General features: G+C 40.7%; 1 protein-coding gene across 2 annotated transcripts in view; it reads right to left on the minus strand.

The window, feature by feature from the left end:
- CB4H10orf67 (chromosome B4 C10orf67 homolog) overlaps positions 1-19,125 on the minus strand; it is a 171,402-nt gene that overhangs the window by 24,565 nt on the left and 127,712 nt on the right. For both annotated transcript variants that reach the window (XM_043561556.1, XM_043561555.1), the window contains exons 14-16: positions 19,000-19,087; positions 296-376; positions 149-209 (exon numbers count right to left, since the gene is read on the minus strand). In XM_043561556.1, the coding sequence (XP_043417491.1) occupies positions 149-209; positions 296-376; positions 19,000-19,087 (230 nt within the window). The remainder of the gene's footprint in view (positions 1-148; positions 210-295; positions 377-18,999; positions 19,088-19,125) is intronic.

Here is a 19,125-nt window from a genome sequence, read left to right on the forward strand (position 1 = left end):
TCCGAGTATTCGTTTCATAAACTGGCGGAAGAAAGCATCCACCCAGAATTCCAAACGCCTCGCGATAACAACGAGAAGGCAATCTCAGTCTAGACTAAGTGCCCGTTCTGCGTGTGAACTGTTTTTTTCCAACAATAATGATACTTACCTTTTGGTGACGGGGGACAATATGTCTGATCACTGACTACATCCGTGTCCTTGTTGTCTAGCTGCAGGTAAACCAAAAGGTTTCATTACTGAGGGCGGATAATAGCAACTGATTAAATGTTTAACAGAGAACAAATAATCTACCTACCACAGGTGTATGATCGCTTGAAGAGGAAGTACGGTCTGTTATCAGGTTCATTTTTGACTCCACAAATAAAGGTTTTAATTTCTGAAAGGCACAGAAGGTATGTTTTGTGTTTTCAAGAGGAAAGGATCATCAAGTCAAGTGATGTACAACGTTCTTCGACCCTTAATTAACTAAGATCTGAAAACTAAGGTCCTGATTTATTTGCTTAAATATGGCTGGGGAAATCCTTTCCTTGATACCCACGGAATAGACAGACCCCCTCCCTTATTTGGACTACCTTGAGAGAAAATTCAAGAAAAATGGTTTCTTCAATGTCTTTTCTGAGTCTTCTTCGTTTTCTTTCATTTTCCTTTTTTGAGTACAGTTGACACACGATGTCACATTAGTTTCAGGTGTATAATTTCGTGATTTGACAAGTCTACACGTTATGTTATGCTGCGCTCACAGGTATCGCTAGCCTCTGTCTCCGGATTCCGCCTCCTTTTGATGATCTCCACCCCATTTGGGGTTTAGAATTTGTAACTGGCCAGGTGTCACAGGCTTGTCCTCGGGACCTCCTACTTCTGGCCAGCTATGGCAGTGGTAATCCTGATTCCCCGGGAACTGAATGGTGAAAAACCAAAAGTAGCTCTTCCAGGAGTTCAGGAGCAGCAGCAAGCAAGCAGAATTGTCACTAGCATCATATGTCGCAAAGTACATTACGACATTGAACACGTACAGGTGAAAAAAGGACCAGAGGAACATTACACGTGTTTATCAAAAAAAAAAGAGGTCTGAGATCCATGGATGTATACTGCGGATTTATGTGACATTTTCCCTATTCAAAGCTTCTGTCTTGGTGATTTGTGTGCATGTATACGTGTCCGCACACAGGTATGTGTGTATGTATTTTTCTATCCCCCAGAGCCCACTCCCACTCTTTGCTACTACCCCAAGGAAACAATTTAAATATTTTATGTGTGTGTTTTATTTGGATACGTTCTTGCAAAAACATGCAATTTCCTGTGTGCCTTTTAATTTGCAAGTGGTGCTACGTGATATCCTATTTTCTTGATTCTAAGGCATAGTTTTCTGGTATTTTAACATCCCTAAAGTTGGATGTGTCTTGCAATGGATGGAGTGTCACAGTATAATTGGCGGCACTTTTCTCTTTTAGAGACTTAGCAAGTTTTGAAACGATGTTAAGCACATCTTAGATTCAAAGTGAAGGGGTGCCTGGGTAGGTGGCTTAGTCGGTTGAGGGTCTGACTTTGGCTCAGGTCATGCTTTTGTGGTTCGTGAGTTCAAGTCCTGTGTCAGTCTCTAAGCTGACAGCTCAGAGCCTGGAGCCTGCTTTGGATTCTGTCTCTCTCTCTCTCTCTCTCTCTCTCTCTCTGCTCCTCCCCTGCTTGTGCTCTGTCTCTCAAAATAAATAAACATTAAAAAATAATTTAAAAAATGATGCACAGTATACCTTGTGTGTTCCTTCTCCTGCTAAGTACTAAGTAATTTGAATAAGTACTATGTTTTTAAGATCTGCTTTAGTCTGCTACATATGCCTAAAATCTAGTACTGCACAGTACCTAGTACTACCTAGTATTGCAAGCATGTATCTACCTCATTTTGCCCCTCTACTCACTACGGCAGTTCAGGCCACACCATTGTCTGTCACCAGCACACTTCATGGCTTCCTGACCTGCTTCTTTCCCCCCCTGAGCTCTCCAGAACTGCCCGAGTTGCTCCTTTAAAATGTGAAGTGAAGGGCGCCTGGGTAGGGTTCAGTCAGTGACGCATCCAACTCTTGATTTCCACTCAGGTCATGATCTTGCAGTTTGTGAGATCGAGCCCTGTGTCAGGCTCTACAAGGCAGGACAGCGCAGAGCCTGCTTGGGATTCTCTGTCTTCCTCTCTCTCTCTCTGCACCTCCCCCCTTCTCTCTCTCTCTCTAGCTCTCTCTCTCAAAACAAATAAATAAACATTAAAAAAAATTACTCTTGTCAATGACAACAGTGACCTTCGTAAAATGTTAAGTGAGATTGTCTTATTCCTCTGCTCAAAACTCTGAAAGGCTCCCAATTTTACTCCGAGTTAAAAAAAGCTAAAAACCTATTATTCCTTTGACGACATTCATTATATTTTCTCTCTTGCTCACTCTGCTCCAGTCACACCAGATACTTTGTTGTTTTTCGAGCATGCCGGGCACACTTCCATTATTAGAGCCTTCCAAATGGTCCTTTCCATGTCTAGAAAATTCTCCTAGTTCCTTCCCTCAGTACCTTCAAGTCTTTCATGAAAATGGTAAAAGAAGCCAGTATCAACTGTATGACTGCTGGGAATTTAAGTTTTAAGGTACGCCATAGTCTCGTATCTTTAAGCGCAAGTGTAGGAGAAAATGCGACCTCTATGGTAGGGCTGAAAATGGTAAAAATCCTGCTAAAATTGGGGTCAGAAATAGGTGCTGTGCACACCAACCTGCCTTCCAGCCGTAAGTGTGAAGGACAGATTTAAACAATACACAAAAGAACACGGTTGATAATATTGGGTTTCACCACATCTCACCCTGTCAAGGATGAGAAAAGGGTAAATAAAACAGGGACTATGAAAACAGTGTAGGATCAGTTCAACAGTATACTGAAATCAGAAGAAGTGTATAATTTTAAAAAGATCTATGAACAGATCTAGATGAAAACTTCATTAAGCTTTTTGGGCCCACCAGTAGAGTATAAGAGTAAATGGTCTCTTGGGGCGCCTGGGTGGCGCAGTCGGTTGGGCGTCCGACTTCAGCCAGGTCACGATCTCGCGGTCCGGGAGTTCGAGCCCCGCGTCGGGCTCTGGGCTGATGGCTTGGAGCCTGGAGCCTGTTTCCGATTCTGTGTCTCCCTCTCTTTCTGCCCCTCCCCCGTTCATGCTCTGTCTCTCTCTGTCCCAAAAATAAATAAACGTTGAAAAAAAAATTAAAAAAAAAAAAGAATAAATGGTCTCTAGGAAACACAGGCAGGATTCTCTGGAAAAGAATCAGGTGAGATAAAATGCGAAGGGATTATGGATGTGACATGGAAAGATTACTGGTGATTAAAATATAAGAGCAGCATTTAAATCCAAATAAGATTTCCGCTTCTTATATTCTTAAATGTTGCCATTAGCTGGTGAAACACACACACACACACACACACACACACACACACACACGAATGTTCGTATCTCAGACTAAGGGAAGTTGGACACCCAAGGTTTCCATCCTGGAGCTACCATTCACCTTGAAGGCATTCGTCAGACTTAATGAATGCAAGAGTTGTCAAAGGTTCCTACGACTCTGGAGCCCAAGGTCCACCTAAGATGAGTAGTGACAAGTGTCCACTCCACGATAAATCTGGGACCACAAGGCTAGAACCACAGTTAGGGTTAAATACAACTTCAAGTAAGGTTCTCCCAAGCAGTTTGCAAGGAAAATTTGAAGGAAATAAAAAATCTCTCCTGAAAACTCCTAACCTAGCCCGTGTTGTTTGTAAGCTGAATTCACGCCTGTGGTCTGAAACACCATAAGCTGAAAGCATCTGATGTAATGTAATAATATTACGCTGGTGCTCATGGTGATTGAGAGAATCACATTAAAATCTTTTTTTTTTAACGTTTATTATTGATTTTTGAGACAGAGAGAGACAGAGCATGAACAGGGGAGGGGCAGAGAGAGAGGGAGACACAGAATCCGAAACAGGCTCCAGGCTCTGAGCCGTCAGCCCAGAGCCCGACGCGGGGCTCGAACCCACGGACCGTGAGATCATGACCCGAGCCGAAGTCGGACGCTCAACCGACTGAGCCACCCAGGCGCCCGTCACATTAAAATCTTTAATGTAAGAATTCCTCTTCGGCCCAGGCTCCTTTTTTTTTTTTTTTTTTTTTTTTTTTTGTAAATAAGTCTCCAAAGAAACTGAACAGCTCATCATCAAAAATCTTTACATATATCATAAGTGGCTTCCAGAAGAAATGAAAGAGTAGAACTAGACCTTCTAAATCTTCAGACCTCGGAATTTTCGGTCATAAAACATAAAATCAATGCGTATGGTATATTTCAAGAAATAAAAGCCAGAAGCTTGATGATGAATAGTTAAACATATTTGAAAGACAAACCAAACAAAATTTATTTGTGCATTTCTTGAAAATGATAAATAGAATAAGTGAAATGAAAATTCAGAAGAAAATTTTAACAAAAATATATACGTATGTGAAAAAATACGTAATACATTGAAAGACAGAATGGAATATACTATTTAGAATGCAGCTCAAAGACAAAGCTGGGTCAAATATTACAGACAAAATATGGAATATAGAGGTTAGAAGGACAGGGTATAGCATATATTTAATCAGAGTTTCAAAAAAGCGAGTAGAGTTAAGGCAAAATATAAATAGTAACTGAAAACTTTTCAGAACTAATGAAAGAAACAAATCTCCACTTTCAAGAAGCACAATGAATCTCAAACCGAATCAACAAAAGAAATCTACAACCAGACCCCTCAGGGTAAAACTGCAGAACATTAAAGAAAAAGAGAGCTTCAAAGCAGAAAAAGACGAAAAACAGATTGACATTAAGGAAACCACAGTTAAAAAGAGCAAAATTCCCGGGGCACCTGGGTAGCTCATTGGGTTAAGCATCTAACTTCAGCTCAGGTCACGATCTCGTGGTTCGTGAGTTCAAGCCCCACATTGGGCTCTCTACTGTCAGCATGAATCCTGCTTCATATCCTCTGTCCCCTTCTCTCTCTGCCCCTCCCCTGCTCGTTCTCTCTCTCTTAAAAAAAAAAAAGAGCAAAATTCCCTAGTAACCATGAAATCTAGGAGAGAGTAGAATGATATACTCCATGTGCAAAGAGAAAGTATCATCAACCTAAAATCTTATACCTAGCAAAAATATCTTCCAATAACAGGGGCAAAAATAGACATTTTCCATGAAGTGAAAACTGAGAGTGTTAGCCAGGAACAGATACCCACGAAAGAAAATTCTAAATGAGGGACGCCTGGGTGGGTGGCTCAGTCGGTTAAGCATCTGACTTTCGGTCAGGTCATGATCTCGTGGTTCATGAGTTCAAGCCCCACATCGGGCTCTGCGCTGACAGCTCAGAACCTAGAGTCTGCTTTGGATTCTGTGTCTCCCACACCCTCTGCCCCTCCCCCACTCACATGCTGTCTTTCTCTCTCTTTCAAAAATAAACAAACTTAAAAAAATTTTTTTAAAGAAAATCCTAATGAGTGTACTTCATACATAAGGAAAGAGGTCCCAGATGAAAGGTCTGAGATGCAAGAAGGAACTGTGAATAAAGAAAGTGGTAAATACATAAGTAAACTCAAATAAATACTGACCAATTAAGCCTATAATAATAATAATATGTTATGGGGATACAGGAAACCAGATAGAACTAAAATATATGACATAATAGCATAATAAACTGACAGTGGTGGTGATTTAAATTTAATTGCTTAAAGAAGTCCTGGGGCACCTGAGTGGCTCAGTCGGTTAAGCGTCCAACTTCAGCTCAGGTCATGAACTCAGGTTCATGGGTTCGAGCCCCACATCAGGCTCTGTGCTGACAGCTTGGAGCCTGGAGCCTCCTTCCGATTCTGTGTCTCCCTCTCTCTCTGCCCCTCCCCTGCTTGCATTCTGTCTGTGTCTCTTCTAAAAATAAATAAACATTAAAAAAAATTAAAAAAAAAGAAGTCTTCCTATTCAGGATGATGGTAAAGATACAGAGATTTGGATTTTTCTGATAGAGTTTAGAACTTCCCACATGACACATGAGAAAAAAATTAACCAATTCATAAGAATGTGAGAAGGAAGGGCTCCTGGGTGGCTCATTTGGTTAAGCATCTGACTCTTGATTTCAGGCCAGGTCATGAATTCATGGTTTTGTGGGCTCGAGCCCCACATAAGGCTGGCAGCATGGAGCCTGCTTGTGATTCTCTCTCTCTACTTTTCTCTCTGCCCCATTCATGCTGTCTCTGTCTCTCTCAAAACAAATAAATAAACTTTAAAAAGAAAAAAAATGCTTAAAAATAGAACTACTCTACCACCCAGCAATAGCACTACTAGGAATTTATCCAAAGGATACAGGAATTCTGGTTCATAGGGGCACATGTACCCCAATGTTTATAGCAGTGCTTTCAACAATAGCCAAATCAGGGAAAGAGCCCAAATGTTCATCAACTGATGAGTGGATAAAGAAGATGTGGTTTATATATACCATGGAAAATTATGTGACGATGAGAAAGCATGAAATCATGCCATTTGCAACAACGTGGATGGAACTGGAGGGTATTATGCTAAGTGAAATAAATCAGTCAGAGAAAGACAGATATCATATGTTTTCACTTGTATGTGGAACTTGAGAAACTTAATAGAAGATCATGGGGGAAAGAAAGGGGAAAACATAGTTACAGAGAGGGAGGGAGGCAAACCATAAGAGACTCTTAAACACAGAGACCAAACTAAAAGTTGATAGGGGGTGGAGGAGAGGGGAAAAATGGGTGATGGGCATTGAAGAGGGCACTTGTTGGGATGAGCACTGGGTGTTGAATATAAGCGATGAATCATGGGAATCTACCCCCCAAAACCAAGAGTACACTGAACACAATGTATGTTAACCAATTTGACAATAAATTATATTTTTACATGTCTTAATATTAATTAATAAAAAATAAAATGAGTATTCCTTAAAAAAAGAAAAAAATGCAAGGAGAAAAACATAGACAAGAAGGTCAGATGAAAAACACAAAAGAAGATAGAAATAAATCCAAATGTATCAATGATTACAATAAATTTAAATGGACTAAATGCTCCAGTTAAAAGACAAAGATTATCAACCCAGATTAAGAACAAATTCTAACATTAGTTACATGCTGCTTAAAAGAGTTACAACCAAAGCATAAGCATACAAAAGGCTGAAAGTGATAGGATAGAAAAAGACACCATGAAAATGATGACCTACAGAAAGTTAGGCAGCTGTAGTAATATAAAGCCAAAACAGACATCAAGGCAAAAACCATTTGTAGAGATAAAGAGGTCACAAAATAATGGTAAAATGCTCAATTTACCAGGAGGATAAAATATTTCTAAAGTAGTAAGCATCTAATGACACAGTTTCAAATTATATAAAGCAAAACTTGATACAAATTACATGAATAAATATGCAACTCATCGATTAGAAGAGAGTAGCATAAAAACACAAGATACGTAACATTAAATTAAAAAACAATTTTGTAGGGGTGCCTGGGTGGCTCAGTCAGTTGAGTGTCCGACTCCCTTTTTGACTCAGGTCATGATCCCAGAGTCATGGAATCAAGCCTTGCATTGGGCTCTGCATTAAGCGTGGAGTCTGCTTAAGATTCTTTCCCCACACCCCCCCTCTCTCTCTCTCTTCCCCCGCCCCCCACTGTGTCTTTCTATCGAGTCATGCTCTCTGTCAAAGAAAAAAAAACTTCTGTGGAGAAAATCATAAAACTACCAAACTGAAGCTTAGACAAAAGAAATAACGTTTATAAATTAGAAGATTCAGTACCATAAAGATGTTAATTGTATCCAAATTGATCTAGATTTAATGCACTTCTAATCAAAATCCCAACTGAATTTTTGTTTTGTTTCTTCTGTTTTTTTTTTTTCTGTGAATATTAACAATCTGATTCTAAACTTTATATGGAGATGCAAAGATCAACACCAAGGTAAGGGTATTTCCCTTACTAGAAAAAGACTTAATAATAAAAGTAGAAATATTAAATTAGTATCATATTAGTGCAAGAATAGACAAATAGAACAGTAGAACAGAATAGAGAGACAGAAACAAACTCACATATATGAGCCTATATATATATATATATATACATATATATAGCAGGTGGAATTATGCATCCAGGGAGAAGATAGGTTTTTTAATAAATGGTGCTGGGTCAGTTGATTATCTGTATTAAAAGAAAATGAAATCAGACATCTGCCTCTCCACACATTATCAATTCCAGGTGTATTAAGCCTCTAAACATGGAAGGCAAAGAGGGAAAAATGTGACTATCAAAAAGAATATATTTGTGACTAAAGGTTAGGTAAGGTCGTCTTAAAGCAGAAAAAATGTGAAGGCAAAAAGGAAAATATTACTAATTAAATTAACATCAAGATTAAGAACATTCATTTGTGAAAAGATACCAAAATACTATCCAAAACCGAAAGAAGACATTTGCAACACGTATAACTGACAAGGGGTTCGTTTCCAAATTGTATAAAATGGTCCTTAGGAAATTTTTGTATTCCTAATAAACTCTTTTTTAAAGTTATTACTTTAAATTCTAATTACTTAACACACAGGACAATATTTAGAACCTTTTTAATTGAATGTTTTTCAACTTAAAAAAAACAAAAAACAGGTCACTCATTTCTCCCACCCTCCACCCCTGCCTCTTGCAACCTAGTCTGTTCTCTGTATCTATAAGCTTGGTTCTTGTTTGTTTGGTTAAATTCTACGTATTAGAGAGATCATGTGGTATTTGTCTTTCTCTGGCTGACTTATGTCACTTAGCATAATGCTCTCAAGGCCCATCCATGTTAATGCAGGTGACAAGATTCCATTCCCTTTTGTGGCCGAACAATATTCCTTTGTGTATATACACCAAAATTTCTTTAGGCATTCATCTGTTGATGGGAACTTAGGTTGTTTCCATATATAGACTATTATAGATAATGCTGCAATGAACAGGGAGGTGTACAATATTTTCAAATTATTGTTTTTGTTTTCTTCAGGCAAACACTGAGGGGAGCAATTGCTGGGTCACATGGTGGTTCTATTTTTAATTGATTTCTAAGAAGGCTCCACACCCAGGGTGGGATCCATTGTGGGTCCTGAACCCACGCCCCTGAGATCAAGACCTGTGCTGGGGTCAAGAGTCGGATGCTTAACTGACTGAGCCACCCAGGGGCCTCATATTTTTAATTTCTTAACAAACCTCCGTATTGTTCTCCATCCTGGTTGCACCAATTTACATTCCCAGCAGCAGTGCACAAGGATCCCCTATTCTCCACATCGTCACCAACATTTGTTGTCCCTTGTCTTTTTGGTAACAGTCATTATAACAGGTGTGAGTTGATATCTCATTGTGGTTTTGATGTGCATTCCCCTGATGATTAATGATGTTGAGCATTTTTAAGTGTATCTGTTCGCCATGTGAATAGCATCTTTGGAAAAATAACTATTTAGATCTTCTGCCATTTTTTAAAATTATATTGTTTAGGGGGCGCCTGGGTGGCTCAGTCAGTTAAGCATCCGACTCTTGATTTCGGCTCAGGTCAGGACCTCACGGTTCACGAGTTTGAGCCCCCTGTGGCCCCCTGTGCTGACAGCGCAGGGCCTGCTTGCCATACTCTCTCTTCTCTCTCCCCCTCTCTCTGCCCCTCCCCTGCACATTCAGTCTCTCTCTCCCTCTCAAAACAAATACATAAACTTTAAAAAAAAGTTTTTAAAAAATTGTATTGTTTGTTGTTTGTGTTTTGCTGTTGAGTTGGATGAGTTCTTTGTTTTTTTTTTTTTTTAAATTTTTTTCAACGTTTTTAATTTATTTTGGGGACAGAGAGAGACAGAGCATGAACGGGGGAGGGCAGAGAGAGAGGGAGACACAGAATCGGAAACAGGCTCCAGGCTCTGAGCCATCAGCCCAGAGCCCGACGCGGGGCTAGAACTCACAGACTGCAAGATCGTGACCTGGCTGAAGTCAGACGCTTAACCGACTGCGCCACCCAGGCGCCCCTTGGATGAGTTCTTTGTACATTTTGGCTATTAGCCCCTTATCAGATACATGATTTGCAATTACTTTCTCCCATTCAGTATGTTGCCTTTTCATTTTGTTGATGGCTTCCTTTGATGTGCAGAAGCTTTTTAGTTCGGGGTAGTCCCACTTACTTATTTTTGCTACTGTTGCTTTTGCGTCTGGTGTCAGATCCAAAAAATCATGGCCAACAACTATGTCAGAGAGCTTACCACCTATATTTTCTTCTAGGAGTTTTATGGTTCCCGGTCTTATTTTCAAGTCTTCAACGCATTTTAACTTAGTTTTTGTGTGTGGTGTAAGAGAGTGGTGTAGTTTTATTCTTTCGCATGTGGCCTTTCAGTTGGCCAGCACCGTTGATTGAAAATGAGTGAAGAAACCTGTGTATCATCATGACTGGAGTACTGTTCCTCACGGGCCACTCCTCTGCCAGGAACGGCTCTTTGTGTCACTATGACATGAAAGAAAAGTAATCTTTGATCTTATTTAAGCCAATATATTTTTGTCATAGCAATCATACCAGCTCATGCATAGACTTGAACGCACCAATACGTTATGACCGACAATTCTATTATTACTACAAAACTTGGAAAAACTGCTACATGTGGGTATCAGGTGAAATGAAAAGAATGCTTTGGGTGACAATGCTCATAATAGCAAAAAAGCGAGGACCAACTCCAATGTTGATCACTAGCAGGATGGATACATAAGTTGTGGTATATTCAAGCAACAGAATACTCTCAGTGGGTGAACCACAACCCCAAGCGTCAGCACGGGTGAGTCTGAAAAGCATAATGTTGAGAAAATGGAGCACATCACTGAAGAGTACTCACATTTTTTCAACTATGTTCTTTCATTTATAGGGGCACCTGGGTGGCTCAGTTGGTTAAGTGTCTGACTTCGGCTCAGTTCAAGATCTCACTGTCCACTGTTTGTGAGTTCGAGCCCCACATTGGGCTCTGTGCTGACAGCTCGGAGCCTAGAGCCTGCTTCGGATTCTGTCTGTCTCTCTCTCTCTCTGTCCTTTCCCCACTCATACTGTCGCTCTCTGCCTCTCGAAAAATACATAAATGCTAAAAAAACACCATTTTATATTCTTTCATTGATAGAAAGTTTAAAAACGGGCAAAAGTCAACAACAAGCTGCTTAGGGATACAGGCACGAGTGACAAAAACTGTCAAGAAGGACATCGGGCCAATGGCTTCTGGGAGGGAATGGAGAGGAATGTGCTCAGTGGGCGTCTCCAGTTTTAGTCTACAGATACCTGGGTCCTAGGAACACAAGTATGCATGTGATCGTCATTCTTTAAATTGCACACATGTATTTTCACTCATCCTTTTTGTGCACATGATTATTTCACGGTAAAAAAAAAAAATAATAACATAGAAACAAGCAGAATTCCGAGTAGAAACAAAATGGGTTCTTTCCTACCGAGACTCAACACCAAAGTAAGAGCTGAGAGGTAAGGAAACTTACACAAACAGATGTGCATGTAATTTGCACAGATTGCTAACAACACAATAACAGAACTAAACTCGCACTATCACTGTGCATATAATTTGCACAGATTGCTAACAACACAATAACAGAACCTTTAGCCTGTCACAGGACACATAAATATGGCATTACGGGGGCGCCTGGGTGGCGCAGTCGGTTAAGCGTCCGACTTCAGCCAGGTCACGATCTCGCGGTCCGGGAGTTCGAGCCCCGCGTCAGGCTCTGGGCTGATGGCTCGGAGCCTGGAGCCTGTTTCCGATTCTGTGTCTCCCTCTCTCTCTGCCCCTCCCCCGTTCATGCTCTGTCTCTCTCTGTCCCAAAAATAAATAAACGTTGAAAAAAAAAAAATATGGCATTACGTGTAGGGAGCACGGGGGCGGGGGGGAGTGGACAAGGTTACTCATGGCCTTAGATGGTGGGAGGAGAGGTTCAGGCTGCCCCAGTCATGCCCCCACCCTTGCCACCCGGAGGGCCAAGGACAATCACTATGTCTGCACTTTTTTTTTTAAATTTTTTTTTAACGTTTATTTATTTTTGAGACAGAGAGAAACACAGCATGAACGGGGGAGGGGCAGAGAGAGAGGGAGACACAGAATCGGAAACAGGCTCCAGGCTCCGAGCCATCAGCCCAGAGCCAGACGCGGGGCTCGAACTCCCGGACCGCGAGATCGTGACCTGGCTGAAGTCGGACGCCTAACCGACTGCGCCACCCAGGCGCCCCAGTATGTCTGCACTTTTAAAACAAGTTCAGGAAATTCTGATGAGAATTTCAAACTGGAAAGGTCTCCTAAAAACACCAAGGAAAAGAGCAAAGAGAATAACATGACATTAAAGAGAACACGATGACTATGGAGGACAGAAAATAGATTTTCAACCTATGATGGTGTTTCTGAAAAAGAAACAAAAACTGATCCTGTAGATGCAATCATTAGAAGTATACATAAGAAATATGTCTGAGTTGGAAAAAAAAAAGATTTAAATCTCTAGATGAGAGAGGCTCATTTCACTCAAGGGAAATTAATAAATGTTGCTTCTTAACTCATATCCTGGTGACACGTTTAAATTTCAAGTTTAAAGAAAATAGCTTATAAGTATTCACTGGGAGAAAATAAGCCAGGTTAATTAGCAACAAACAAATATTAAGCTGACTCCAGTCAGGGCAAGACATAGCAAAGTGAAGATAATGTTATTTCCAGCAAAGAAGAAAAAACTCAAAGACATGGTCTAGTTTGCAAGAAATAAATCAAGATTAAGAACTAAAGAAGGGCAGAAGTCACGATTTGAAAAAAGGTTGTAAGGTAGGGGCGCCTGGGTGGCTCAGTCAGTTGAGCTTCCGACTTCAGCTCAGGTCATGGTCTTATGGTTCATGAGTTCGAGCCCTGCGCCAGGCTCTGTGCTGACGGCTCAGAGCCTGGAGCCTGCTTTGGATTCTGTGTCTCCTTCTCTCTCTGTCCCTTCCCCGTTCATGTTCTGTCTCTCTCTCTCTCTCTCTCAAATATAAAATAAAACACACACAAAAACATTTAAAACAATAAAAATAAAAAGGTTGTGAGGTTAAAGATAAACATGGCTAAGTAAGTACAAGTCATTGCTATTCAAACGGTTACAAAATTAAAAGAAAAGCTAAGTAATCAAAAATACTTTTATGTGATAAAAAGAATCACATAATAATAATGCAGTTCTCTACACAGAATAAAATTAACACAGACTGGAAGGAAAGGAGGGATACACTGATGAAATTAAGGCTGAAATGACACGTGGAGGGACAAAACCACATATAACCCCTTGTTTTACTCAGAGTGAGTTAAGACTTGAACTTGTTTGGTTCTTGTTATCGTAACTGCAGAAATGTAATTTGATTTTCCATTGAAGTTTACTATTACAATACAGATAATCAAAACCACAACTAAAATGTGGTTCATATTACATAAGCCAGGAGATAAAGAGAAGAACCAGCAGTCATAAAATAAGGTGACGAAACCCCCCAAAAATATCACCTATGCTGTTTCAGTTTGCATATTATTTTTTTTCAGTTTGCATATTAAATGTAAATGAGCGACAGGTTAGATTTAAAAAACTAAAATCCAATCATGCTGTTACTTAACAGTTCACAACTGGGGCGCCTGGGTGGCTCAGTCGGTTGAGCGTCTTCCGCCCAGGTAATGATCTCACAGTTCATGGGTTTGAGCCCCGCATCGGGCTCTGTGCTGACAGCTCAGAGCCTGGAGCCTGCTTCGGATTCTGTGTCGCCCTCTCTCTCTCTCTCTCTCTCTCCCTCTCTCAAAAATGAATAAACATTAAAAAATGTTTAATAAATATTAAAATTTTTTTAATTAAAAAAAGTTCACAACTAAAAGAAAATGACACAGCAACACAAAGATTGAGCAAAGATAGTAAAATACAGACAAGAAGATAATACACGTAACAAAATTAATAATAGACAAGTTAGACATCAAGGCTAACATGAACCTCACTGGCCATGAATGAAAGGTATAATCCACAGCAAAGATAGGACAGTGAAGAGTCTCCCTGAGCTGTTTTATATCATGAAACATCATGATATATAATGTGAAGCAAAAGCTATCATCGTGGCATTTTCCTTGCTAACTATATCTACTAGCTTGCTGCAGGGCATAGCCTCAAAACTTAAAAAGAAATCTTTGTCATTTATATTTAGTTAGACTAGATATCTGATAGCCACTTGGGTCTTTGCATTCTGAAATAAACCACCAGCTAAAGAGACTCAAAAAATATAATTTAACAAAATCTCAATCAAAATCCTGGTGGATATAGTTTTTAAAGACATTGACTTGCAGATTCTAAAACATATGGAAGTACTAAGGGTATAGAATTGTCAAGACAATCTTGGAGAAGAAGAATACAATGGAAGGACTTGCGCTATCTGATTTCAAGACTTATTACATGGGGCGCCTGGGTGGCGCAGTCGGTTTAAGCGTCCGACTTCAGCCAGGTCACGATCTCGCGGTCCGTGAGTTCGAGCCCCGCGTCGGGCTCTGGGCTGATGGCTCAGAGCCTGGAGCCTGTTTCCGATTCTGTGTCTCCCTCTCTCTCTGCCCCTCCCCCGTTCATGCTGTGTTTCTCTCTGTCCCAAAATAAATAAACGTTGAAAAAAAAATTAAAAAAAAAAAGACTTATTACAAAGCTATATTAATTAAGACGATCTAGTATTGGCGAAAGGACAAATAGACCAATGGAACAAAAACAGATTTTAGAAACAGATTCATGAACACATTGTCAACTGAATTAGAACAAAGGAACCAGCGAAACTCAGTGGGAAAGGAGGATCAAAATCCCATCCTAAGTATATGCGGAATGTGGGATACAGCCAAGGCCACAGAAAACACAATCTGCCGCACAGAGGAAAAGCTAAGTTGATCTTCATTAAGATTAAGAATTTCTGGGGCGCCTGGGTGGCGCAGTCGGTTAAGCGTCTGACTTCAGCCAGGTCACAATCTCGCAGTCTGTGAGTTCGAGCCCCGCGTCAGGCTCTGGGCTGATGGCTCAGAGCCTGGAGCCTGTTTCCGATTCTGTGTCTCCCTCTCTCTCTGCCCCTCCCCCGTTCATGCTCTGTCTCTCTCTGTCCCCCCCCCCAAAAAAAAGATTAAGAATTTCTTACAAAAATTAAAAATTTCTGACCTTCAAAAGATGCTGTTTTGAAAATAGAAGGAGGAACTGCAGATGGGAATAAATATTTGCAATGTGTATATGACAAAAGACACATCTAGAATATATAACAAAAGGCTACAACTCAAGAATAATTAAAAACAGACAAATGGGAGGAAGGGGGAATGGGGAATTATTATTTAAAGAATACAAAGTTTCATTTTTGCAAGATGAATGGGTTCTGGAGGTTGGTTTCACAACAACGTGAATATACTTTATTAAACTCCACACTTAGAAATGGTTAAGATGATAAACTTATGAGTATTGTGCCACAATATTTTTAAAAAGTCTTGAACGGTCCCTTTACGAAAGTAGATCTAAAACTAACCAATAAGCACAGCAAAATACATTAACATCATTTTTTTAACGGTTTATTTACTTTTGAGAGAGAGACGGAGTGCGAGCGGGGGAGGAACAGAGAGGGAGACAGAATCTGAAGCAGGCTCCAGGCTCTGAGCTGTCAGCACAGAGCCCGACACGGGGCTCAAACCCGTGAACCGTGAGATCATGACCTGAACCGAAGTGGGACGCTTAACCGACTGAGCCACCCGGACATCCCTTAACATCATTAATTATTAGGGAATGCAAGTTAAAACTTCAGTGAGACATTATTTTAGGATGGCTGAGCTTTACAAACTGACAAGATCATGTCGGTGAAGATGTGGGCCACAGGAACTCTCAAACGTTCAGAATATAAATATAACTCTCAAAAATATAAATATTAAAAAATATATAAAAATATATGCCCATGCCCCAGCTATTCCAGTCCTACCTGAGGGTTACAAAAACATATTCCCAGAAATAACTAGTACAAGAATGTTTGTAGCACCTTTTCCCCCCCCAAACAGCCCCTACCTGGAAACAGCCCAGGTGTCCATCAGAGGAGAACGGATCAACAAATTAGTTTTTATTCATACCGTAGGATGCTATTCAGCAATCCAAAGAAATTGCTGTAGATGCACACGGTAACATGGATGAATCACAAGAGCACCATGCTGAGTAAAATAAGCCAGACAGAAAAGGACACACACTGCATGATTCCACCTGCATACATTTTAAGAGCGAGCAAAACTAACCTGCAGTGATAGAAATCACAGCCATATTTATCCGGCGTGGGGGACGTGACTAAGGTGTTGTCTGGAAAGGGACGCAGAAAACTTCCAGGGAAGATGGGAATGCTCTATCCTTTCTTTCACTTAGGTGATGGCTACGCAGATCAAAGCACTTCGAATGATACACTTGGTATTTGTGCCCTTTCCCAGATGCATACCTCCGTAGCAAGAAAATACTAAACCTTTTTTATAGCATTGATTCAGACCCGCAGCTTAAAGTTCGATATTTCCTTATTCATGTCTGTCTTCTCTGCTCTGTGAGTCAGGCACTACTCTAACCTCTGTGCGCCAAACAGTTTACAGGACAGGTCAGTCTGTGATCTCATGAAAGGTACAGTCTATAAAGAAAAGCGCCCTATCTGTCATGTGAGCTATCTCATTCCCAGCACGGAGCATGGTGCTTGGTACATGTTTACACTCAATAAATATTTGTGGAGTGGATAGGCAGCTACTGCGCAGGGAACCGAGGAAAAATGTTAGTTACCCAGTACTCACTCACTCATCACTCCCTCTCTTCCTCTCCATCCCCCTCTGTTTTACTTCAATATTTGCTCTCCACTCTGACGAGTGTCTCGAGGGCCCGTATACTGTGTGGATGTATGGTCAAGAATCAGGAGCCTGGAATCCCAGAGAGGTAATGGCATATGGATGGATTCTAGACCCAACGGGGCACCAGCCCTCCTCCGCAGGAAGATAGACCCGATCGCTTGGGGGCAGGAAAGAGATTCTTCTCAAAAAAAAAAAAAAAAAAAAAAAAGACTGGATCTATTAATATGCTTAGATCAGTGTAACTTTGAGATTTTAGAATTCTGTTTCATAAAAGCTGGCCAATTCGCATTTGGAGCAGACAGTTTTACCAGGGAAATCCTAAAAAAGTCTGATGTTTGAGGAGCACAACAATCTCACAGGTCCTCCAGTATTTTATTTGTCTAGGTGATTCAATATCTGAAATGAGGATTCTTCCCATTGAACCTGTAACCTTCAGGGCCGCTTGGGTGGCTCAGATGGTGAAGCGACCGACTTCGGTTCAGGTCATGATCTTGTGGTGTGTGAGTTCCAGCCGGGAGCCCCGCGCCGGGGTCTGTGCTGAGAGCTCAGAGCCTGGAGTCTGCTTTGGATTCTGTGTCTCCCTCTGTCTCTGCCCCTACCCTGCTCACACTCTGTCTCTCTCTCAAAACTAAATTAACATTTAAAAAAGTTAAAAAAAAAAAGAAAGAAACTGTAACCTTCAGTTGAGAAGAGGAAAAAACAAAAGGGGAAAATAGAGATTATGTATTTAAAAAAATTTTTTGTAATGTTTTATTTATTTTTGAGAGAGAGAGAGAGAGAGCATGAGCGAGGGAGGGGCAGAGAGAGAGCGGGACACAGAATCCAAAGCAGGCTCCAGGCTCTGAGCTGTCAGCACAGAACCCGATGCGGGACTCGAACCCATGAACCGTGAGATCATGACCTGAGCCGAAGTCAGCTGCTTAACCGACTGAGCCACCCAGGCACCCCTAGACTATGTATTTTTATCTATGTACACCAGCCTAGGGACATTTCAGGGGAGTCAGTTATTAAAACCTCAGCAAGCCTCAGATTACTAGCTATATTTAAATAAAATTGGACATAATTTAATGTTACCTTGTCAACATTCTTAAGTTCTTTCATCTCCTGCAGCAACTTAAATTTAGAAGACAGTTTTAGACTAAAAAATGTTGAAAAACATTTTAAAAGAGTAATTTTAAATTGGAAGCCTCCTAAAGCAAGAGACTGTATTTTGTATTTCTTGTGCTCTTTCCCACAAACCTGACTTGTCCCAGGATACTTAGCATCCTGATGGGTATACAATAGCACTCACAGCATACTAATTTTCTCATTATTTGAAATTTACTGGATATATTTATTTCTTTTTAAAAAAATTTTTAATGTTTATTTATTTTTGAGACAGAGAGAAACAGAGCATGAGTGGGGGAGGGGCAGAGGGAGAGGGAGACACAGAATCCGAAGCAGGTTCCAGGCTCTGAGCCGTCAGCACAGAGCCCGATGCGGGGCTCGAACCCACGAACCCTGAGATCATGACCTGAGCCGAAGTCGGATGCTTAACCGACTGGGCCACCCAGGCGCCCCAGAAATGTACTGGGTATATTTCTATACTGGACTTCATTTACCTTTATAAATGAAGCTCCCAAATAAACCGTTAAGCAAACAGGTGAAAAAAATAGTCTCTTTTAAAATTGGGCTTTATCTCCAGGTGACTTCTAGTATGAAGATGAATGGCTTGAAACTAGAAAAAGATTCTTTTACCTCCCTTTGCCCTTTGCAAGTCACTGGATACTTGGATCTTGAGCTCTGATATTTCCTTCCATTCCATTCATGCCCACACATGGTCAGACTGACAGACACCGCCCAGGGAGTGTCACCCCTGGCGGAAATCTTCGTTGCCTCTGTTAAAGCGCAACTATGTTGCATTGAAACAATTTGTTCTCACATCTATACCTCACATCAGATTGAGCTCCTTGGTGTCTAGCAGAGTGACCGTCATGTACTATCTCCAGAGTCTATAAGCATAGGGGTTCAATAAATGTTAAATAAGAACAGAAAGACATGTACAAATATCACCAAAGAGACCAACAGCATCTAAACATTACATGTACTCACAATATAATTGAAGGATGAATCAGCAAGTACTGCAAACTGACGAAACAACGTGTGCCTAGTAAACATCTCATTTTTAAGGACATGAAAGCTGAAATAAAAGAAACAGTGAGATTGAAACGTATAGAA

This window comes from Prionailurus bengalensis, chromosome B4 (assembly GCF_016509475.1).
Source record: "Prionailurus bengalensis isolate Pbe53 chromosome B4, Fcat_Pben_1.1_paternal_pri, whole genome shotgun sequence".
NCBI classification, from domain to species: domain Eukaryota; kingdom Metazoa; phylum Chordata; class Mammalia; order Carnivora; family Felidae; genus Prionailurus; species Prionailurus bengalensis.